At 34.1% G+C, this 25,295-nt stretch overlaps 1 protein-coding gene across 1 annotated transcript in view; it reads right to left on the reverse strand.

Annotated features, from left to right (window-relative positions):
- LOC126009195 (sodium channel protein type 3 subunit alpha) overlaps window positions 1–25,295 on the reverse strand; it is a 125,829-nt gene that overhangs the window by 66,129 nt on the left and 34,405 nt on the right. Inside the window, exons 3-11 of the mRNA XM_049773564.1 lie at window positions 22,206–22,324; window positions 20,293–20,382; window positions 17,329–17,457; window positions 16,415–16,506; window positions 15,316–15,588; window positions 15,052–15,115; window positions 13,871–14,012; window positions 10,725–10,931; window positions 2,807–3,094 (exon numbers count right to left, since the gene is read on the reverse strand). Coding sequence (XP_049629521.1) covers window positions 2,807–3,094; window positions 10,725–10,931; window positions 13,871–14,012; window positions 15,052–15,115; window positions 15,316–15,588; window positions 16,415–16,506; window positions 17,329–17,457; window positions 20,293–20,382; window positions 22,206–22,324 — 1,404 coding nt within the window. The remainder of the gene's footprint in view (window positions 1–2,806; window positions 3,095–10,724; window positions 10,932–13,870; window positions 14,013–15,051; window positions 15,116–15,315; window positions 15,589–16,414; window positions 16,507–17,328; window positions 17,458–20,292; window positions 20,383–22,205; window positions 22,325–25,295) is intronic.

Below are 25,295 nucleotides of genomic sequence, written 5' to 3' on the forward strand. Positions count from 1 at the left end.
TAATAAAGCAAGTAAACAAAAGCAAACTTGTGGACCCAAAATTACAGAGCAGAAGTTACTAGAAAAGATTGGTGAGGAAGGTACTAAGTGAGGGGCTTCATGTGGAGGAGGGCACTGGTATTTTTGTGATATTTATCAAATAACAACATGCACTTTGAAAAGATAAGAAAATAGAGATAACAGGATATCACCGTTCATTTCACAACTGATAACTAGGATGTGGGGGGTGCTGGAGGGGAGTGGAGTTAGCCTATAGGACCCCTGTACTGAACCCTAGAGCAGGGATATGGGTCCCCCAAGCCAGGCCTTTACAGCAACCCCAGGCAGCCGATACAGGGGGTTTGGGGAAAGGAAACAAGTAGCCCCTCCCATGACCATAACCGGGCTATGCCGTGGACCTTCTTGCACAGGGGTCCTTTCTCATTAGTCCTCATTTCCCAAAACACGAGGGCCCACGAGACAATTGTACTTAGTTTACCATGATTCCACAATGCTCATAATTTTAGATCGTTCCTAGGAAAGGAAACGGAATGCCCAAGACCAGCAGGATAATACTCTATGTGCTTAACTCCTCACAAAGCAGAACATCCAGGTCTGCGTGGTGGTGCTTGCTAGAGATAAGGCATATGCCTTGCTCGCACTAGCCTAGGACGGACCTAGGTTCGATCCCCTTGAGTCCCATATAGTCCCTCTCCCATGCAAAGAGAGATTTATGAGCGCATAGCCAAGTGTAACCTCTGAGTGTCAAATGGGTATGCCCCCCCCAAACAAAAACAAAAACATTTTCCCTATCCTAGCCAGATGTCAACCAGCCCCCAAAGTGAAAAGATAGATTCCCTACATGAGAAAAATCAACACTCAGCTGCTATTGATTCGCTCTAGATAGCCCCTCTTTCTTTTTTTTTTTTTTTTTGTGGTTTTTGGGTCACACCCGGCAGTGCTCAGGGATTATTCCTGGCTCCAGGCTCAGAAATTGTTCCTGGCAGGCACGGGGGACCATATGGGACGCCGGGATTCGAACCGATCGATGACCTCCTGCATGAAAGGCAAACGCCTTACCTCCATGCTATCTCTCCGGCCCCATAGCCCCTCTTTCTTTACCTCTCTCTACCGTGGACTTCTGCTTCCTACCAGATTTGGTGGCTGAGCCCCGCGCTTGAGGATATTCCCTGATATGTGACTGCTGGGAGCCATCTTCCCTAGACTCCTAAAAAAATCAACCAACAAATTGAAGCCGGGTTCTGGATCTTACCCCTTTCCCATCTATTTCAAAAGACTTAAAAAGGACATATTCTTTGAATATCTCTTTAGTTGCATTCCTTTAATAAGCATAACCATGACTGATTATCTTCTCATGTAGCGGCAATTTCCCCCATCCTTGGTATCCATTTAGTATAGAATTCTAGTAGACAATTATTTGTCTAGAGGCCATGTAAGTAAAAGTTTATGGGGATTGTTGGTCTTGATCCCCATATGCACCAGTAATGCCTTGTGGCCTTCTTCCTTTTTGCATGGGCACATTTAAATGCAAAAAAGATTACATATGCAAACAAGTTCTTCACTAATAGAGATGGGAGTGCAACATTTGGGACCTTACACCCTGAACTCCTGGTATAACGACTAGGCTTAGACTTCAGCTGATCAGACATTGACCATTCACCCCTGAACTGTGGACACCATCTGTGGAAACTAATGGTTTCCTACACCATCACCAGGAATAAGAACTCTAACAAGGAAGTCTCCACTACCGTCATGCCATTGACTTACTCCAAAGATGGTACTTAGGACACCACGACAACCTAGAAACAGCAATAGTCTGCTTTTAGAGCAGGATTCTCTGCAATGCTACCTAATGGTAGGACGAAACAAGAAGAGGCTATACACCACGCAGCCTTCAACATAGGACCAGTACAGAAACCAGGATCTATAACTACAGAAACCCAACAGCAACAACTGTGATGGTGAAGAACTGTTTTTGGGACCACAGAGAATGTCTAAGGGGTTGGACAACCTAGTAAGCCTGGAGTCTGGAGTTGGGTCTTATGCCAAAATACTTCGGGGTGAGGTTTTCCTGTTTTTCGTCCAAAGGTTTCTCTTTCCAATTTCTCCCATATTTTGCTATGCCTATGCAAACAACAACTGCCATACACATACATCTTTCTTTTCTTCTCGTCCATCTACTACCTTAAAAAAAAGAGTGTACTAAAGCTTCTGCTATTATATTAACGACTTTATTGGTGATACAATAATTGTCATGAATAATGACAATGCTAATAAACTCTCCTTTACTTTTTCCAATTTTTTTTTGTTTTTTTTGGGCCACACCCGTTTGATGCTCAGGGGTTACTCCTGGCTAAGCACTCAGAAATTGCCCCTGGCTTGGGGAGGACCATATGGGATGCCGGGGGATCGAACTGCGGTCCTTCCTTGGCTAGTGCTTGCAAGGCACACACCTTATCTCTAGCGCCACTTCGCCGGCCCCAGCAATTATTTATCTTTTACTTTTAAATCTCCTATTTTCTTTATATATTTTTGATAATTTTCTTCCTGTCATCCTGAAACAAATGTATTATGATCAGTTATGTCAACTCTGATACATTTTAATAAATTTACTAAAAGAAAAAAAGAAAAGAAAATATATCTCTAAAAACATACAGTTAAACTAATCTTTTCTCAAAATTTTTTATAAAATGCAATTAAATGTGTATTAAATCTTTCCCATGCCCGATTCAAATGGGATATTAAAACTAAGGCTCCAACTACAGTAAATAAAAAATGATGAGTAAATGATGAGTAAAACCCTTACCTGATGAGGCGAGCAGAACTTCTTGTCACTAGTTAGCCGGTTTCCATCCATGGAGAAAAGAAAGCTTCTTTTGACACTGTCTTCAGATTCAGATTTGGGAAACCTGTCTCCTTCTCCTTTGCTGTTTATTTCAAAATGCTCCCTTTGTCTTCTTTTCTTTCTTCGGTTTCTCCACTCCTTAGCACTCTTGGAGCTTAATTTTGATGCTTCCGAAGAACTTTCTAATAACTCTCCTAACCCCCCTATTCCACTGAAATCTCTGGAAGCAGCTGATGCTGCTGCAACTGCCTGTTGAAAACAAAGCCAGGCATTATTTAGAACATGTATAGTGAAAGCAGTGAACTATTTTACACAGTTTACAATTTAAAACCATGATTTATATGGGGGAAATTATTTCTACTGGTCCTTTTATGATGTTTTACTATAAGAATTTGCTGCTTGATGTGTTAGCCAATGCATGGTGGCAATGAAATTCTGGTTTGGGCACTCCTCTTGAAGGATTTTTTCTTTTGTTCACATTAACTGTTTTAGGAGTCAATTGGTCACATGAAAAAACTGAATGAAATCAAAAAACAAAACTGTGCCTATTCTAGTCGGCTCTTCCAAAAGCCCCTGGCAACCACACCTAGGATCCATGTCCATGCGATCCCCAATGCCATAAACTTTTCTAATTTTCAGAGAGGCCCCAGGAGCAGAAAACACTCAGATACATGCCAACCTTGCAGCTGATTCCATTAGGTGGTTTCTAAGCACCCCTAGAATTATATGAGTTTATCAGTCAGTCCCACATATTCTCAAACGTGTGGACCACGTAGCTGCTTATGTGGCTGTGCCACACCCCCTTAATTTAATATTGATTTCCCAGTAAGTATGCACCAAATTTGACCTGAACTTAGCATAGAAGCCACATAATCTCAACAAGTAGAATCAACAACAGAAGGCCCAATTGGCAACATACAGCTTAGTAGAACTTTAGACAACGATGTAAGACCCCATTGCAAGATACAATATTAACAAATTTTCTTTCAATTAATTTTTTCTAATATTCCATTACCATTTAATTGAACCAAGCAATAGTATGTAACTTTTTCATAGCTTCCAAGGAGCCAGCCTACAGCGACATTGAGAAACTGATACCCAGGGTGAAGGGGATGTTATATTGGTGATGGGATTGGTGTTGGAATGCCAGAATAATTGTATATGAACAACTCTGTAAACATTGTGTCTAAAATAAAGAAATTTAATTTAAAAATAATAAAAATCTTTAAAAATAAAATAACAAGGTGTCTGTCAAAGAAATAGGATGTGAGGTGTGAGCAAAACTGTGATACTGATAGATGGAAACTGGCACTGGTTGTGGGATTGCTCTTGAAACATTGTATGTCTGAATCTAAATGATGACTAATTTTATAAAGAATATTGTCCTGGGCCCGGAGAGATAGCACAGTGGTGTTTGCCTTGCAAGCAGCCGATCCAGGACCTAAGGTGGTTGGTTGGAATCCCGGTGTCCCATATGGTCCCCTGTGCCTGCCAGGAGCTATTTCTGAGCAGACAGCCAGGAGTAACCCCTGAGCACCACCGGGTGTGGCCCCCCCAAAAAAACAAAAAAAATATTGTCCTAATAAATTTAAAAGAATAAAATTATGACACAAATTTCCCATAATTAGGATCACTCTAGAAAATGGAACTATTTATAGTTATAATAAATAACTATATATGTAACTATATGATAGATCAATCTAAAAATATGTAAAATGTAATGCAGACATTTATTTATATTGCATATTTTATTCATTTATGGATATCTAGTTCTCAAGTTCCTCATAAGACAACTTCCAGCATTTAATATAAGTTTAATTCAGAATTGTATAGAATATTGCATAAATCAAATAGTGAATTCATGACTGAATTCTTTATCATCAACATCACTTCCAATATCAATGAAGAGTGACAGAAAGCATGATGTTGCAATTATGACTTTGCATAATATCATGTATAATATCATGAATAACAAAAGCCCTTATTTTTTTTCTCTGTAAAATGATACATAATATCACCATTTGGGGAAGGAATAAATGTGCACATACACCTTTTCAAATAATGTTTAATTTCCTTTTTTACTTTGTATAGAGAAAAAATGCAACAACTTAAGGCTTTAGTCATTTATTGATTTGTTTGTCCTTAAAAATTAAGGAAGTGGTGGTAATATTCTTACTATAATCCTAGAATTCATGTTCATTTAAATCACTTCCAGAATTTGTTTTGCATTAGATGTGATTTCCCTACCTATACAGGGTAACAGTTTAAACAATTCAAAATCAAAACTTATTTCTAAGGCAACAAAGACAACTACCAACATAACATGTTTACTGTGTTGTTCACCAACTCATATGTCATATGCTCCACTTCCAGTGTTATGTTGAATACCTCAAAGACAGATGTTTCCTGTCACCTCTTGTGCCACGTACCAGTTTTTGCTCAGCTCTGTGATATTGCCAATATCCTGTTTAGACTAGTAGCATTGCTTCTCCAAATATATTGTTGAATTCCTTTTGTAATAAATATGTGCTGAGTGCTTATACAGCAAACAACATTTTCTTCCAAAACATTTCCTTGTGATTCAAAGTAGTCCCTATAAGTCATTCTTTTCATATTTTTTGAAAACAAGGCCATATAATTGTATTTGTGATACTTAATTTAAACACAAAATGTGGTAATAAAATCCCATTCAAAATAAGAAATGTATCATTGCTTCAATTCTACCCTTACATTACACTAGAGCTCTTAATATTACAATTTTAAATTTGTTCCAAAACTCATCCCTAAACTATTCTTATCAGAATACAAGTATATATGGTGGGCATTATTGGAAATTTAAAGATTAAAAATTAAACGCAAAAATATTATGAGTTGCAGTTAATCACAATTTACTTCATTTATATTCAACTAGCATTTGAGATGCCTCAATGATATTAAATTATAATAGAAATAATAATATATTTCATGAAGTTCTTTGTTAGATTAGAAGTTTAGAAGAGTCACAGTTGTGGACAGTAGTTGTAATACAGCAGATAGGGCATTACCCTTGCTCACAGTTGACCTGAGCTCAATCCTTGGCACTCCTGTAGTTCTCCTGAGTCAGCCAGGAGTAATTCCTAAGTGAAGAGCTAGGAGTAACCCCTGAAAAACCATTGATTGTGTCCTATTTCCAAAAAAGAGTCACAGGTGGTTAGTGAAGCACCAACATTCTCTATGAAGAACTGTGTAACTAATTTTGCCTCATATATTCCTACCCATCGATATTTTTATTTATTGAGAATTGTTCCTGTGTTGTCAGTCAAGAACTAAAATTGGTTTCCCACTATGATATTCTACGAGTATATAAACACCAGTATCATTTATTCTGAGATCATTGTAAATTTATGCATATATGTAGTTTAACTTCAGTAAAGTCATGTCTTGATCATTGAAATTCAATAACTGATATTAAAGTTAAAAATTATTTTTTAACTCACCTAATAGGATTAGATAATTAGGCTTCTTAAGACATATTAAATTTAATTTTTCTTTAGTTTTAAACTTAAAAGACTTTACTCTTTAAATTAATACAAAAATTTGCCATAAGGTAGATAAATTTTAAAATATTCTCTTATGGGGCCAGAGTAAAGGTAGGGCATTTGCTTTGCATGCAGCTAATCTGGGTTCCTGGCATTCAATAAGGTCCCCTGAGCCTGCCAAGAGTGGTTTCTGAGTGAAGAATCAGAAGCAACCTCTGAGTGCTGTTGGGTGTGGACCAAAACCAAACAAACAGAGCTGGAGCAGGGTGCAAGCAGTAGGGCGTTTACCTTGCAAAGCGCTAACCTAGGATAGACCGCGGTTTGATCCCCCAAGCCACAAGCGATTTCTGAGCGCATAATCAGGAGTAATCCCTGAGCGTCACTGGGTGTGCCCCTCCACCCAAAACACAAACACAAACAAACAAACAAACAAAAATCTCTGTATTTCTGTACTGTGTAATGATTTTATTTAGTAACCCAATAATCGTGAATATTACGATATTTGAAGGCCGGCCGCGGGCCACAAAATGTTGTACGGAGGTCGCATAGACCCCTGGATCTGTTTTCAAGCATATAGTTCTGTCTTCTAGAGTTAGTGAATAACATAATTACTTAAAATATGATATACTTTATCAGTAGTATTTTCCATAGCATTTAAATAATTGAAATAATAAAATTCCTCGTCAATATTCCTAGCAATAGCATTTTCTCCCATTATCATCAAATTTGTTTTATTCAGAGTGATCTTAAATAGACTCTTAAGAATTTTAAATGTAATAGAATATTCTGGCAACCATGAAGAATACTTTTTGAAATTTAAAATTATCTCCAAATTTGCTTATAGGTTTTCAAAATACAGCAACTAAATATAATCATGTCACTGCTTTATACCTTATAGTAATGTAAAAATAAAGCCAGCATGCTCAACAAATGCTATGTCTACGATTTTGGGGAAGTAACAGTTGGAATTCCCTGTCAAACAGGTCTCATTTGAAAAATGGTGGGAGGAACTCAAAAAAAACTTTGTGTTTGGTTTTTAGGAGCCGCAGCACATAGAAATCAGAGTTTACTTCTAGCTCTATAATCAGGGCTCATTCTTCTTTGTGCTCAGGGCACCATATGGCTGCAGGCAATCAAACCCTTTTCAGCTACAAGTAGTTTACCCACTGTAATATCTCTCTGATGCTCAAAAAAGAACCTAATACCACATGTAGTGCATTTTCAGTATAGCACTCAAATCTTAAGTTATGAACCTATAAATTCCAAAGATATATTTCTAGATTCTTAGAATCATTCATATAAATGTCTGTCAGTATTAAACTGAGGTATTGGGGGGCTGAAGTGATAGCACACGGTAGGGCATTTGCCTTCCATGCAGATTTCCCAGGATGGACCCTGGTTTGATCCCCAGCACCCCATATGGTCCCCGAGTTTTGCAGGAGCAATTTCTGAGCTCATAGCCAGGTGTTTCCCTTGAGCACTGCCGGGTATGAAAAAAAAAAAAAAAAACCCAACCCAAACCAAACCAAACCAAAACAAAACAAAACAATGTGTTATTGGAAAATGAAAAAAAATGACAAAAGTTATACAATTGTCTTAATTAAATGTCTGAATTTTATACCAAGGTGCTGTTATGGTTATAGGTTATCTCTATCTACTTCATATTGATGAAAGATAGAGCTGAATCTAAAGGAACACAAGAAGGCAATTGTAGTTCACATATCCAAGCACAATTAAGGAAAAAATGGAATAGAGAGAGGAACTTAGATATATTACGATAGTTCTCTTGAGTACTGAGAATATTATTCACAGTTATATGTCTCTGAAGAAAATAACCGAGAATGAAGATTAGAAGAAACTCTTTCTGGAACTCACATTGTGGCATGAACAGTATTTGTCCATATTGTTAGATACCATTTTAAGGGGAGTATGGGATCGAATATTCAGAAGTTTCATCTCTTAATAATATAAAATAATTATCCTAAAGTAAATGTTTGTTTTACTAATATATTATTAAATATAAAGATTTAAAGATATAGAAGCATCAAAATGTTATAAATAATGCTCTATATACAAAACAACAAGATATTTATAGCTATAAAAAAAGGGATATTTATAAAGGCAAGTTTAATAGTCAATAGCATTCAACTTAAGATTTTCAGAAATACAAGAAAATAAAATCATGGTCACATGTCTATAGTCAACTAGAAATTATTTAAAACTGACCAAGAATAGGATTTTAAACAGTTATTGTAACAATGTTGTGTATGATCAAATGCAATGGTTGGGGAGATGGTTTAAACAAGTATTGGAGAATATGGTTGCATGATGGAGAAATGAATTCTATCTTTGTCATGTCAGCCTGAGAGTAGTCCCTGAGCATGCACTATAAGGTGTGGCCCACAAACAATCTTTACTCTCCAAATAAAAACAAATTAAGGTGAGATATTGATGAAAAGAGAAACAATTTGATTGAACAGAATATAATTCAAAAATAGAACTTTCACTTATTAGTAACTGATTTTTTGACAAAGATTCAAAGAAAATATAGGAGAAGATTTTGAAGGGCCAGAGTGAGAGTACAGTGGCTAAAGCATCTGCCTTGCATATGACTGACCTAGATTCAATCCCTAATATCCCATATGGTACCCTAAGTCCTCAAGGAGTGATTTCTGAGTACAGGGCCAGTAGTAACTTCTGAGCACTGCCGGATGTGCTCCACCTCCCAAAGAATATTATTTTCAAAAGTGGTGCTAAGATAATGCAATATTCATGAGCAATTCATATAAATGTTATATATATATATTGGTTTTGCTTATGAATATATATAGCACCTGACAAAAACATAAAATGGTTCATGGACATAAATATATCAAATACAGCTATAAAAGTTTTAGGATAAAATATTTGTGATGATTTGTTAAATAATCTTGAATACTACTATATCAAATGCATGATAAAAATAAAATATTATAAGCAGTACTTTGCAAAATACTGATAACCACATCAAAATAAAAACTTCAAATTTAAAAATACTGTTAGGAGGATAAAACAAAATTCTTGAAAATAATATTAAAAAGTTGAATTACATTCACAGAATATATAAATACTACTCAAAGTACATTATTAGAACAATTAGAAATCTAAGTGAAATTTTTTTAAATATTTGTATATTAATTTCATAATAGAGACTACACATGGAATAATAAGAGCATATAAAATACATGACATTATTAGTCTTTAAGAAAATGCAGAGTAGAACAAAAATGAGGTATTTGGAGAATAGTGAGAAAGACTATCAGTAACAAATATTGGCAACAATTTCATTTAAAAGCTGGAAGGTTTTTTGGTATATAGAGAAGAAAGTAAAGAAATTTCCCATGTGAGAAAGATTTGAATCACAATTCAGTTTTAACTAATCAGATTAACTAAGCTATTTTAAGAAATTTACCTATCAGTTTGAGTTTTGAAAAATTAAATATTATTTATTTTTCTTTCTCTCTTTCTCATGTCATCAATGTACCATTGATCAGCCATTAACTCAAACAGTCTTTAATGTAATGAGAAAATGAAGCTAAATATGACAGAAGCATTCCTAATATTCTGATAAAAGCCTTAGCAAACACTTTTTGAAATTCCAGATGCTGCAAAAAATGGTTGAAAAGATACACATAAGGTTTTCTTATTCATATTAGAGATTAATTAAAATTATTATCAAATCACAAGTTATAATTATAATCACTATATCATTATAATGTAAAACTTTAATAGTTATATTAGTTATGCATGTTTTCCTAATTACATTAAAAATCCTCCTCAGGTTTCATAAAATATTTTATAGCTAACTTCATCCTGTTTCTTACCACCAGTGAAATTAATAATACACAAAGTCTAAAAAGTTCCTTTGACTCCAACTTCAGAAACAATTTTAGATTTGAATTAATTTTTTCTATAAACAGTACATGCATTACAAGTGCAAATCCAATTTTTAGGATAAAGAGACGTACATAGTACCCCTTTATTAACAATAGTGAAAATCACATTGTCAAGAGAGGGGGGAAGAGAGAGAGAAAGAGTGAGAAAGAAAGCAAGAGAGAGAAACAAAATGACTGCCCCAGAAAAGTGTGGAGGTGTTGGTGGAAGGGAATTTGGGGACATTGATGATGGGGAAAATGCACTAGTGGTGTATTCTAAGATGGTGTATTCTATGGCAAAAACTTAATCATGAACAATTTTGTAACCCTGGTGCTCAAGTAATTTAAAAACAAATGAAAGAAAATCCACTTTTCCATGGTATAATAGTCCTATTTAAAACTAAGTAACAATAACAACAAGAATAAAGTTGTGTTGATTATCAATACCTGAGCTTCCTCCTGTTGTTTTTTAAGCTGTTCAAGCATCTGCTGAAATTCAGCCTCTTTCTGTTCTGCCTCCTCCAAGGTGGCCTGGTTCTGTTCCTCATAAGCCATGGCCACCACAGCCAGGATCAAATTTACCAGATAAAAAGAGCCCAAGAAGATCACAAGTACAAAAAATATCATATATGTTTTTCCAGCAGCACGTAATGTCTAGGGAGAAATTATATTGTCAGTATTCAGTGTGTTTTTAGTGGCATCCAATGAATTTTGACCAACCCGTTTTAGTGTTAAAATACCTACTTATAAACACATAAATACTACTAGAAATATTATAGATAATAAATATTTATGGATAAGTACTAATATAAATTGTAATATAATTACTATACATAGAATATATGAAATATTCTATTAGTATATAATAGAATAAATGAAAAACTTTCTAGGCTTGCAGTATAATTTAATTAAAATACACACATTTTAAGATCATCTATATTAGATTAGTTTATATTAAATATATATTTGTGCTTCCCTAAAATACTTTTCTCAGGGCCCATAATTAAGGACAATGTTGCTAGTAGAATGTTGTATCTCTAATTGCTTTCAAACTTTTCTTCTTTTTTGCTGTTAACTCTCCACTATATAGAGATAACCTGTTTTTTTTTACCTTTTCTAGTATCAATTAATAATAGGTTTGTTAGAAAATATTTTATAATTGAGTTTCAAAATATTTTACATTATTTCATAATCTCTAAATAAAATTATGAACTCAAAATCATGCACATCTTTTGCACCCTCCATAACTCCTAGTGGAATGCCTTATTTGATATAATTACCTAATGAAGAATTATTTCCATAGAACTCACCTCTACAGTTTTATCATGGTTGCTTTTTGGCAGCTGCATGTGCCTGGCAATGCTCAGGAGTTTACTCCTGGCCTTTAACTCAGAAAATACTCCTGGCTATGATCAAGAGAATATACATGGTGCTAGGGATCAAAACCATGTTGGTTATGTGCAGTGTAACTGCCCTAACCACAGTACTGTCTCTTGAATTCCAAATAATTTCTTCCTTCCTTCCCTCCTTCCTTCCCACCCTCCTTCCTTCCTTCCCTCCCTCCTTCCTTTTCTCCTTCCTCCTCTCCTTCCTTCTTCCCTCCCTCCTTCCCTCCTTTCTTCATTCCTTCCTCCCTTCCCTCCCTTCCCTTCTTCCTCCCTCCTCCCTTTCTCCTCCTCATCCCTCCTTCCTTCCTTCCTCCTTTCTTCCTTCCTCCCTCTCTCTCCTCCCTTCCCCTCCTTCCTTACTCCCTCCCTTTCTTCCTCCTTTCATACTTTCTTCCTTCCTTCTTCCCTCCTTCCCCTCCTCTTTCCCTTCCTCTCTCCCTCCTCCCTTTCTTTCTTCCTCTCTCCCACCCTATCTCCCTACTTCCTTTTTCTCTCCCTCTCTCCTTCCTTCCTTCCTCCCTTCTTTCCTTCCTTCCTCCTTCCTACCTTCCTTCTTTTTTCTATCTTTCTTATTTTCTTTTTCTCTTTCTTTCTATTTCCTTCCTTTCTTCCTTCCTTCCTTTCTTCCTTCCTTCCTTCCTTCCTTCCTTCCTTCCTTCCTTCCTTCCTTCCTTCCTTCCTCCCTCACTCCCTCTCTCCCTCCTTTTGTCGCCTTCCTTCCTCCTTCTCTCGCCTTCCTTCCTCCTTCCTTCTTTTTTCTTCCTTTCTTTTTTCCTTTCTTCCTTCCTTCTTTCTTTTTTTCTCTCTTATTTCCTTCTTATCTCCCTCCGACACCTCCCTTCCCTTTCTTCTTTTTTCTCTCCCTCCCTTCCTCTCTTCTTTCTATCTTATTTATTTTTCCTCCCTTCTTTCCATCCTCTTTCTCTTTTGTTTCTTTCTTTAATCCTTTTTCTCTCCTTCCTGTCTCCCTCCCATCCCTCCCTCCTCTTTCCTTTCCTTCCTCTCTTCCTTCCTATCTCTCTTCTTTTCCTCCTTTTATTCTCCTTTTCTTCCTTCCTCTTTTTTCTCTATTTCTCTTTCTTTCTTTCTCTCTTTCTTTTTTCTTCTTTTCTTCTTCTTCTTTCTTTCTTTCTTTCTCTCTTTCTTTCTTTCTCTTTCTTTCTTTCTCTTTCTTTCTTTCTTTCTTTCTTTCTTTCTTTCTTTCTTTATTTCTTTCTTTCTTTCTTTCTTTCTTTCTTTACTTCTTTTCTTTCTTTCTTTCTTTCTTTCTTTCTTTCTTTCTTTCTTTCTTTCTTTCTTTCTTTCTTTCTTTCTTTCTTTCTTTCTTTCTTTCTTCCTTCTTTCTTTCTTCTTCTTCTTCTTCCTTCCTTCTTCCTTCCTTCCTTCCTTCCTTCTTCCTTCCTTCCTTCCTTCCTTCCTTCCTTCCTTCCTTCCTTCCTTCCTTCCTTCCTTCCTTCCTTCTTCTTTCTTCTTCTTCCTTCTTCCTTCTTCTTTCTTTCTTTCTTCTTTCTTCTTTCTTTCTTTCTTTCTTTCTTTCTTCTTTCTTTCTTTCTTTCTTCTTTCTTTCTTTCTTTCTTTCTTTCTTTCTTTCTTTCTTTCTTTCTTTCTTTCTTTCTTTCTTTCTTTCTTTCTTTCTTTCTTTCTTTCTTTCCTTCTTTTACATACTCAACAATATTCAGTCAGGAGTTATTCCTGGATCTGCACTCAAGAATCACTGGTGAAGGTGCTCAGGGAACCAAATATAGCATATTACGGTTGTATTATATTGAACCCAGTTGTCCACATAGAAAGCAAGTACTTTCCCATTTTTTGTACTCACCAGCCTAAGTCTACAGTGTTATAAACAACAATCAATACATATTATTTTATATGTATTGACAAAAATTCTACACATGTTGAATTCAATTTTCTAATTATCATCTGAATGCTTGTGCCTTTAGTCCTCCAATTCATATGTTGAAATGCTGCCTGCTATAGTAGGTCTTTTTGAAGTATGTAGGTCATGAGAATGGAATTCCTATGGATGGGATATATGCTCTGATAAAATAGCTAGAAAGAATGGCCTCACCAGAATGTGACAAACTGATGTCTTAGGGTTGTCTCAGTTTTGTAGCCCCTAGAACAAGGAGAAATAAAGTTCTTCTATTTATGAATTCCCCTTCTTGCTGCTTTATTGTAACTATCCAAATAGACCAAGACATTTACCAGCTGGTAGAGGTTCTCCCAGTAGTCTTGAGTCATGAGACGAAATAGAGACAAGAAAGCCCAGCTAAAAGTATCAAAGCTGGTGTAGCCATAGTTGGGGTTTCTACCAGCCTTCACACAGATGTAGCCTTCTGGACACTGACTGTCAAAGAGAAATGTAAAAGCAATATAGTTATAGATATTTCAATCAATGTTGGTTTATAGGAATTATCAAATCTTCCAGTTGCTGTCTCTGATAAATGTTCTTGTTCTAATTTCTAGAATATAAAAGAAATCGCTCATAGTGCAGCTGTTATAAAATGAAGCATTCTATAAAAACAAATAAAGAAATTTTGTATGAAATAGTCAGATTTTACATATTCAAATTTTCAGAGGGAACCACACACATTTGCCTCTTACACTGTCATTATCATTTTTCTGCAAAATAGCAAATATATATTCTATGTACATCTGTAGCCTGAGTCATTTGATTTTGCTACTCATTGTTTTGAAAATAACTTTCTCTGCTTTAATTAAAAAATTCATTTATAATGTGTTATGCATTTGCACAACATAATTATTATTGTACAATGACACCAAAAATATGTAGCCTCGTACTTGGACACAACTTTGGGAAGTCTAAACCTTGACTTCTTTGCACTCAGACTTTCATGCTATTTCAAGAATGCTTTCACTTCTCAAAGCAACTTCCCAAATGGACCTGGAGACTGATGACCAAGCTGTATCTATATTTAATTCCAGCCACAGAAAATATCATCATCCTACAATGCAAATAAAATAAAATGTCCATCTTCTGTGTCCTTCTCTGCATTTTTTAAATAGCCCTGGTATGGAAAGGATAGACTATGGACTTCTCACTTTTAAGCAGTTATTTGGATTCATTTTAAATTTGAAATACCAGACTAAAATATCACTTAGAAGGATTATTTTAACTTTTTATGCTTTGTGGTCACAGGAAAGGAGCCCAGGTCTTTGCATGTCAGGCATGTGTTTTAGCACTGATGAGCCACAGCCCTGTTCCTTCCAAGGAGATGATTTCATAACTATGAATTTAGGGCCACTAGTAAGCCAGAAAGACAGAGGGTGCTTCCTAGGGAAAAAGAACTGCTCTATAATACAGAGTGTATCTTCTTTTTTTGTAAAGTGACTTCTATTTTTAAAAATTTAAGTGTGTTTCTTACCCGGCATCTGAGCCATTTCCACAAAGTAAAGGGTCTTTTTGTCCTTCCAACACATAAAAGTGACCTGTTAATATAGAGTAAATGATTTCACTTCATATCACTCTTACGGACATTAGGAATATATGATAGTTTGACTATCTCAGCTATTTAAAGGGGATGCAATAAAATATGTTTTCAAAATAACTTCAAACCCACAGTGTCACTGCAGTTAGTTGAAAAATCATTCAACAATAATTAGATTAACAATAGAACAATATTTCTTACTGTCATCATTAATGTAATCCTTCCAGTTAAAAGTTGTCATTGTCACATTAACAAATGTCCCATTTGAATCCGCTGTGCCATTAAAGTAGGAAGTGGTATTAGTTTCAAAAGCAGAATCGCTTGGGGGCCATTGCAAGCATTTATTCCGTAGGTTGCCCATAAACAGCTGCAGACCAATTAGCGCAAATACGCTCAGACAGAACACAGTCAAGATCATGACATCAGAAAGTTTCTTCACAGACTGGATCAGGGCTCCCACAATGGTCTTTAAACCTGAGAGAAAACAGGTGAACTAAGAAAGTCCGCTCAGGGGCCACAATATCTTCTTAATAGTCACACTATTGTCTTTAACGAACATTTCCCTTAACAAACAATTGCTAGGCTGTTAGGACACAAAGTTTTAGAGAAGGCCAGATGGTTTGGGAAATGAGTGAACAGAGATTTTGTTTATGAACAGTGTGCTTTCAGGCAGCTCAAAATGAAAGTTTTAGCATCAAGGCAGGAAGAGACTTGTGTGTTGTTTAGCATGCTTTGACACACAGCAGATAAAGACAAACTTGGAAGCTATCATCATGCCAGATTTTGTATTTGATGAGACTATTTCTCTATCATCCATTCTTTATGATGATTTTCAAGTAGCAATGATTTAGAAAACATGAAAGAAATTAAAAATCATGAAATCCCATACTATTTGCATGCTGTTCAATACCCATAATAATCTCATCTATTTTAAAGTGATCCATTTTCAAAATTGATAAAAAATCAAAATCAGTAGAGCCATGGTAGCAAAGTTTTTTCCAGAATATAAAAGAAAGAACTTTGCATCATAAATGAAAGAAAAATGAGAGGGCAAAAAGCTCGAATAATTTATTTTGAATAAGTATCTCATGCAACTCTGTTAAACTCAAAGGCTGATTTTATAAATAAGTGTGTAACTTCTGAAATTTTAGGAACTGAGTTTCATTGAAACCTCATTTGGCATTTTTTAATGTGAAAACAAGAATCAAAGGCAAGAAGGCTATTGTTGTAAGAGTGAGTTTCATCTCAGTTTTCTTACAGTGCATTTAAAGTCAGCCTCGGTGTTTAACCTAACTCTCACCTGGAATGACTGAAATGGTTTTCAGTGCTCGGAGAACTCTGAATGTTCTCAATGCTGAGACATTGCCCAGGTCCACAAACTCTGTCACATATCTGTAATAGGGAGTTCACACACAAACACAATAACACAAGAAAAGTTGATATAGAAGGGTCCTACCAATTTAAACCACTTTCTTCTTACCTGGAATTACAGAAATAGTTTTCAGAGCTCTCAAGACTCTGAAAGTTCGAAGAGCTGAAAGATTGCCTAGGTTTACAAATTCTGTTACATACCTGTAGAATTAAATCAGAATTACTCATGGCTTTTGTAATGTTTATATTAAAGACTTAATACTGGACTTGACATATGAAGTCTTAGAATTTAATACATCAAATTGCTACAGATAGCAGGATATCATAGAATGAAAGCTGCTTTTAAAAAATAAAATATTGTTGCTTTGTTTCAGGTTAATTTGAACAAGCTTATTTGTGAATTTAATTAAAAGAACAGTTGGTGGTATTAAGTTATAGTTAATAAATAAACTCATTTTGATGAGATATCAGAATATGATGATAAAGTAATTCCATTTATTGTCCATTTATTTGTTTACTTTTTTAAATTAGGAATCCTTCAATATATGAAGCACAGATTTAATTAAAAAGTTATCATTTACAATGGTATCAAAATATTAAACATTGACATACAAAAATTTACATATAAACTAAAATATATATTATGCCAATTTTACCTGAATTATTTAGTTTTATAATATACATTTTGAAATATTTAAATTAAAAAGCAAAACAATAATATATAAATTATGCAAATAATTTGACTAATAAGTAAACCTTACATTAAAGTTTTTCTCAGCAACCTGTTTTATATTGCATTTATTTTTATTTTTCTAATATTAACATATTTTTAAAAATACTCACGCCATCACAATAACACTGAAATCCAGCCAATTCCATGGATCACGAAGGAATGTAAAATCTTCTAAGCAAAACCCTCTGGCTAAGATTTTTATAAGGGACTCAAAAGTATAGATCCCAGTGAATGTGTACCTAGAGGGAAAAAAAACAAACACTAAGAATTTTATCTTAACTATTACAAAGTATTGAACATGTAACAAATCCTATGCTGTTGTAGCATTTCAGATATTAAAACTCCTCTTTTTCACTTACAAATAATTTACCATATTATTTAATCTTACTAGTCTAAATAAAGTGTTAAATATAAGCAGTAATATTTTCCCCAAAGGTAAATATTAAACTATTTATATTTGAATAATGTATGCTTTATTGATGGAACAGTATTTTATGATCAAAATGTAACACAAATTACATATAAAATCTTGATTTTTAGAAGTCAAATAAAAATAATAATGAAAAATTAATGGTCACCTTCATATTATGATTTATTAAGATCAATATGAAGTAAATACTGTCTTAAAATTAGACTAACCAAAATTATTGCAGTAGCCACAAGGTCCTTATTAGATATTTCTAAAGGCAGTTTTCTTATTCATTTGCTCATAATATCATATTCCATTCAAATTTCTTGATGATTGGAATATTTTATTTTATTTTTTTGGTTTTTGGGTCACACCCGCTGCGCTCAGGGGTTACTCCTGGTTCTACACTCAGAAATCGCTCCTGGCAGGCTCAGGGGACCATATGGGATGCTGGGATTCGAACCAGGTTCTGTCCTGTGTTGGCCACGTGCAAGGCAAACATGTTACCTTTGTGCTATCAGTCTGGGCCCCAAGTCTTTTATTTTTATAAAATTTATTTTTGGGGGAACTCTTGCAATGCTCAGGGTTTACTCCTTGCTCTACACTTAGGACATACTCCTGGCTGCTTTGGGCACAATTTTGTATGTTGGTGGTCAAACCATCATGGTCAGCTGTAAGCAAAGAAAGTACCCTATCCCATCAAGCAGAATAGGCATTTTTGTCTATTAAAATAAGGAACCAAATATTTTATTTTGAAGACATCATATCAATGGCCTCATCCCCTTCTCAAGAAAGAAGTTAAAAGGGACTGAGAGTAAAAAGCTATATTTGGCTATCATTTTATTAAGTACAAATGTCTATAGAGATTTAACTGAATCAGTATCATTGTATTGATAATGTTATTGTTCTGTGTTCTGATAAAAGATTCATGTTTTAATCATCTGCCCTTAATCATGTTTTCCTCTTAAGCCCAATTATTTTTAAAAGCAGTATTGCCTACGTTACTGCTTATTTATATTCTCATTTGTTTTATAAATAACATACACTGTTTTAGTGTGAATATAATGACTAAACAAACTATATGTATATATATATATTTGGGGTGGTGGATAGGACTCATGGATCTGGGGGCCAAACATAACCAATACTGAGTCATTCACCATAAGAATTCACCCTATGTCTTCAGATGCAGTGCTGCTTAAGCCCTATGGAGCTAAAGGCATCCAGAGTTATACTTGGCAATGTTTGAGGACCAACAGAGTCAAACATGTTACTCCTGGGCCTTTAGGGGAAACATGTTTCTCTAGGGGCAGGAGGCACTTAATACCAGAGATAAAACACTTATTAATTGTTTTAGTAACTTAACAATAATTTAATTGTTCATTGTTTTAATAATTAAAACAATTATTGTATTTACATAAATGCATTTTTCTTTATTTACAGCATTTTTTTTTGCTCTTTGGGCCACACCTGGCAGTGCTCAGGGGTTACTTCTGGCTCTTCATTCAGAAATTACTACTGGCAGGCTCAAGTAACCATATGGCATGTCTGGGATTGAACTTGAGTTGGCTGCTTGTAAAGCAAATGCACTACCTACTGTGTTATTGCTCCAGCCCCTAAATGTATTTTTCTAAATACCACAATATAACATATTAAGTCCAAAACCTAATAGAAATACCTGTATCTATTTTATTAGAATATACTAACAATAATATTCTGTAATCAAATTATGTCACTCATTAGTAACACCGGTCATTGCATTTATATATTAAATATGCAACTATGATTAAATCTTATTTCTTCATTTGTTTTAATGAAAATTATTTAGAGGGGCCGAAGAGACAGCATGGAGGTAAGGGCGTTTGCCTTACATCCAGAAGAAAGGTGGTCCGAATCCTGGCATCCCATATGGTCCCCTGAGCCTGCTAAGGGCTATTTCTGAGTGTCAAGCCAGGAGTAATCCCTGAGCACTGCCGGTTGTGACCCAAAAACAAAACAAACAAACAAAAAAACAAAAAAAGAAGAAAATTATTTAGAAAGACGTGTGACAAAACATGGAAAAGTAAATGTTCAAGAGAAAAATTATTATTCTAGGGTGGAAATTAGAAAGCAAAGAAATATAGAGATAAGCAAGTAAGATATATGTTTAAGTAAGAACATGAGCTTGAAGAAAAGACTAAATCTTAATTCTCAGAAAAATTATTGGTTTAATTTAGGGGCTGGCGAGGTGGCGCTAGAGGTAAGGTATCTGCCTTGCAAGCGCTAGCCAAGGAAGGACTGCAGTTCGATCCCCCGGCTTCCCATATGGTCCCCCCAAGCCAGGGGCAATTTCTAAGCCAGGAGTAACCCCTGAGCATCAAACGGGTGTGGCCCAAAAAAACAAAAAAAATTATTGGTTTAATTTATCAGTTAGTATTGATAAAGATTATTGATAACCTTTCTTAAATAAATAATATCATAAGTTGTTTTTGAAAAAATGTTTTTTCCTAATAGACGGAAAACTCCTGCACTATCCTTATCTTCATTTATAGTATGGAAATAACTTTTTTCTTAGAAGTTCTTAGTCTGATTTCAAAGAGTAGAAATCATACAACCAACCACACCTTAAAGAAATTACTAGAAAATTTGAGAGCATTTTTCATATTAAGGAGTCAATTCTACTTACTCTACATTCTTTGTCCAGTCTGGAGGGCTACTCAAGGTCATGAATACACAGTTAGTCAAAATAGTGCACATAATAAGCATGCTGAATAAAGTAGGTTATTGTTAAGGAAAAAATACTCTGTCCATTTACAAATGATTCAGAACAACAAATCATTAATAAAAATTACCTGCAACATTAGCATTGTTTATTTTAAATAAATAAATAATAAATAAAACCAAATACATAAAAATATATCACATATTATGTCACATATATATGTATATGCCATATATATGCCATATACTATTGGTTTAATCTGTCTCTCTTATTCTCCCTCTCTCTTCCACTTTCTCTTTCCTCTGCACTATGCAGTACTCGAAGTTAAATCTGAGACTCTGGGGGCCGGAGAGATAGCATGGGGGTAAGGTGCTTGCCTTGCATGCAGAAGGATGCTGGTTCGAATCCCGGCATCCCATATGGTCCCCCGAGTCTGCCAGGAGTGATTTCTGAGCATAGAGTCAGGAGAAACCCCTGAGCGCTGCCGGGTGTGACCACCCCCCCAAAACAAAAACAATCTGAGACTCTGCTATCTTTTATCTTCTATCTGCTATCTTCTAGTATCCAGTCTCTTTTCATTTTATACTTTTTCCTCATTAAACTAAATTTAATAGTGAGATCTATACCAAAAGTAAATGGAAATTTATTTTCTAAACATTTTTGTGACAATTTTTCATGAGAAAATGACTTTTTTCAGTAGACAGTACAGTGTAACATAAGTGTTAAAGTTGTACTAAAATATAATTTAATATTACACTTACAAAAAGATCATTAATATAATATAAAAGCATGGAAATCTATGTATTATACAAAAATGTCAAATTTGAGAATTTTATAGTACTAAAGTATTTTGCTAGTCTCAGAGTGATCTAACATATTCCTTAGGAATTTGTAAACATAAGAATAAAGGAAGAGTTAGAGTTTTTGCTTATATGTTAATATAATTTGCTAATCTTCATTTCCACTTTTAGTTTATAAAAGAACTTAGCAGGCTATCTAGTTATGGTAATTTATACTATGACTAAGAAGATAAATACTAATTTAAAACTTCCCTTACCAGTTGCTGTAATATTTTCTCTTGGGACCTCAATTATGCTATATTATAATAATTATTTTCATATTTTAAGATACATTACAATTCATTTTAATGTAAAATATTTAAATTTATTTAATATAAAACTAATTTACAACATGGAATAAGAGAATTTAAGGATATTTACAAAGTTTATTAATCTTACTTTTGCTGTCAGTCAACAAGTATATCATTTCTCTTATTACTTATGTAATCTTGCTATGAATCTGTCCATATAAAATACACATTCTTGAGTACAGCTCCTAAATACACTTTTGCCTATATTATAAGTAGCTCAAATTTAATACAATTTTTAGATATAGTACCAAATAGATATATAGGCACATAGGGTAAGAACTTAGTAAGTATTTTCAGAGGGTGAAGTCACAACGTAATAGGTAAAGCACAAAAGCTGGAATATTTGCTAATATAAATAATAACATTAACAACAATGAAGTTTAGTTCTTCAACAGTGGTTCTGTATGGGCTAATTTAGGACAACAAAAATATAAGAGGAGAGTTATGATTATTGTGCAATCCATTTCTTATCATTCATTATCATAATTGTTCAACATTCTTTATATCCACTGCTATAGCTGCATTTTAGTTTCTAGAATATGTCAATATATAATAATCTTATCAAAAGTATAAAAAAACAAATAAGAACTAATGAAACAACCATCAACAGCACCACTAGTCTCAAAACATGTTTATCCAAGCCTGTGTATATATAAATAAGAATTTTATTTTCTACAAAATAAACAACTAGAAATGTAAATTAGACATCTCATACAAAAAAGGATATGAATGTACCAAAATTTTAATTGCAATTTTTCTAACAGGGTTTAGCGGAGTTAAAATGTACAAGGCAGAGGTGGCACTGAATCGGAAAATTGCCTTCCCTTTATTCAATACTATAAAAGTCTGAAAAACAAAATACAACAAAAATTAGACATATGGCTTACTGAAGCATTTACACACATGAAAAACTTTATACAGAATTTGTTCATTTATTTGCTATACCCTAATAATAAACCTAGACATTTCTCCCTTAAGCTAGCATATATTCACAACTAAAAATATGAGTCACTATTATGTTGTCTCCAAGATTCCAGCTCCTGATAAAAAGAAACCTGATGATCTATATAAATTTTTTATAAAATAAGGTACCTTTAGAAATTCCAATTTTCTTTAATGCTTACCATCTATTGCCAGCTCTAGTAACTTTTCAAGTTACATTTCATATATCTCTACTAAAATAATTTTCATAAAATTTTTCAGCAAATATTTAAACCCTACTGTTTATGATAGCTAGCTATTTTTTTGGTAGTTGCCATACTTTAAAATGTGTCTCTTTGTCTGGTTCTGTAAGTCTGTTGATAATACTAAGAAAGGCAAGTGTTATTGACAACTCAGATGACAGATTATTTCAAAGAACATTTCATAGCTAAAATCCCTATGATTTGAAGCATATCACCAAAAACTTAGCATTATGTGATTACATAGCACCTCTGTTCTAGCTAATTAAATCCACTTGCTTATTCCATCAATAGCTTGTCAGTTAATCATTCAATTCAGAAAGTGAATGTTCTAGAAAGCCAGAAAAAGATATCATAAGAACATAAATCTGTGCTTACAGCTGGTTCATCACAGACCTAATAATAAGACCTAACTTTCAGTATACCACATTTGAAAACAGAGATTCTTTGTCCTGATTACCTTTTAAAATATATTAGTAAAAATTAACAGTGTTTGTTTCCCACTCTAAGACAAATAAATAGAATTTCTGGAGGAGTTACAAGCAAAATATTTTTCTCATAATTTCTGATGTCATTCTAATTTGTTGTCAATGCTGAGCTGAGAATATCCTCAGATCTCAAAATCACTTCATCCAGCCTGTTTATAGTACCTTCTGATCACTGCCTGTTTGCCATTATCAGTAAGTTGTAGTGCACACATTGCCCTGTTGCTGGTAATTAGAGTCAAGTAGTAATTTAAATATAGCATTAATTCTACTGAGGACTAGGTTAGATATTATAAACCATTTGCATATAAAGAACCTATAATCTTCATTCTCTCCATTTTTACCATATTTAATAGCATGGTTTACAACTAAATACTTGTTTTAATTAAGTATAGGTTTACCTTTAAAATGTTATTGGCCTTTAAGATAGCTAATTTATGTATCCATTTTTAATAATATATTATCCTCTAAGGACTGTAGCCCACATATTTACATAAACTGATAATATGCTTTATTTAATTAGGTAGACAAAATATTTATCTGTGATTATAAAGAGCAGAGAAAACAATTTCTTTGTACATAATATTTTATATTCCAGTCTATAGAGTCAAAAATTACATAGCCAATAATTTTCTATTAACTGCACTTCATAAATTCATAAATTGCTAGTTCCTTACTAGCAATAACCCACATAATGAGCAATATAATTAGCAATATTACCCACAATGGACAGGAGACATTCAGAAGAATGTCCTTGGAATAAAAATGCATTAAGAATTTTCTAGATTCAGTAGGATTAGATAATGTAATATTACATTCAAATTATCTAGATTCATTTAGGCATTTGGTGACAGCTGTAGCATGTAAAAGTTCACAATAATTTCAAGTTCAGTTACTTATGTTTTTTTAACAACCTTTCTGAAAAAGAAGTTGTAATCTGTAATTTTAGGGAAGAATTTTATTTGGAAAAATTTCCAAGAGCAGAGTGAACAGGGATGAACTGTTCTTTTCAACATGGATTCCTCTTTTCTTCCTGTTCTTATGAGACAAACTGTATTAAAACATGCTAATAGACATCTTCCTTGAATTTACAGGAACTAGAATAGGCATTAAAAAGAAAACTCCTAGTTTTTTTCTGGAGGACATCACTGGACATACCAAAAAAAAAAACCTGTTCCAAATGAGTGAGGCCTAGGCATCAAAGTGATTAAACGCATGCCTAATTTGAAAGGCTGAGTTTGATCCCCTGCATATTGAGTGTGACTCTACATCTCTCTTCCCCATAAGCACCACCAGGAATGGCACCTATTTAAAAAAATAACAAAGATATGAGAATAAAGTGCTAATTTTCTGTATAGTGGAAGCATTGTAAGAATGACATTTGAAATCTAAGCTTCTGATGTTTCTGAGGATCATAGCTAAACTAAAAATTATCTGAGAGGAGATATACTTGGAGAAGAGACACATTCATAATCTTTTCACAAAGTAATGATATAACTTTAAATTTATTGCTAGAAAGGCAGAGTCTTACAGATGAAAGAATAGTTTGTTATGTACTCAGAAATGCCTCTTGCTTCTTTTCCCAAATAAATACATATCGTATAGGTTCACATAAATTTTGCTATTTGAAGCAAAATTTAGTGTAATACCTAATAGAGCAGTTTCAGTTAAAAAAATTAAAAACCTATAGATTAAACAAACATTTTAATATTAATTGTTAATTAATATTTAATATTAAATGTTAATTGGCACTATGTATGATTTTATTTAAGGGGTAATGACTCTACCTCTGGAGCCATCTTGAATTAAAATCCTGAGTTCATGTAACTTTGGCCAGGCTACCAATCCTCTCTGGGCTTTGCCTTCCCATCGTAAGAAAAGGCTAATAGCACCTACCTTAATAGTTTTCTAAATGTACAATTAGTTATGTCACTTAAGACACTTAAACGGTGTCTTTAAAAGTAAGAATACTATGAGAGTAGAGATAATACAGCAGATAGGGCATTTACTTTGCTTGTGGTTTACCCAAGTTCAATCCCTCACATCCCCTATTGTCCCTAAGTGCAAAGCCAAGTAAGCCCTAAACACTGCTGCTAAGTGATCCCCAAATCAAAGATAAGTATGAACAAAACAGAGAGCTATTTTTGTTAA

Source organism: Suncus etruscus, chromosome 5, assembly GCF_024139225.1.
Source record: "Suncus etruscus isolate mSunEtr1 chromosome 5, mSunEtr1.pri.cur, whole genome shotgun sequence".
NCBI classification, from domain to species: domain Eukaryota; kingdom Metazoa; phylum Chordata; class Mammalia; order Eulipotyphla; family Soricidae; genus Suncus; species Suncus etruscus.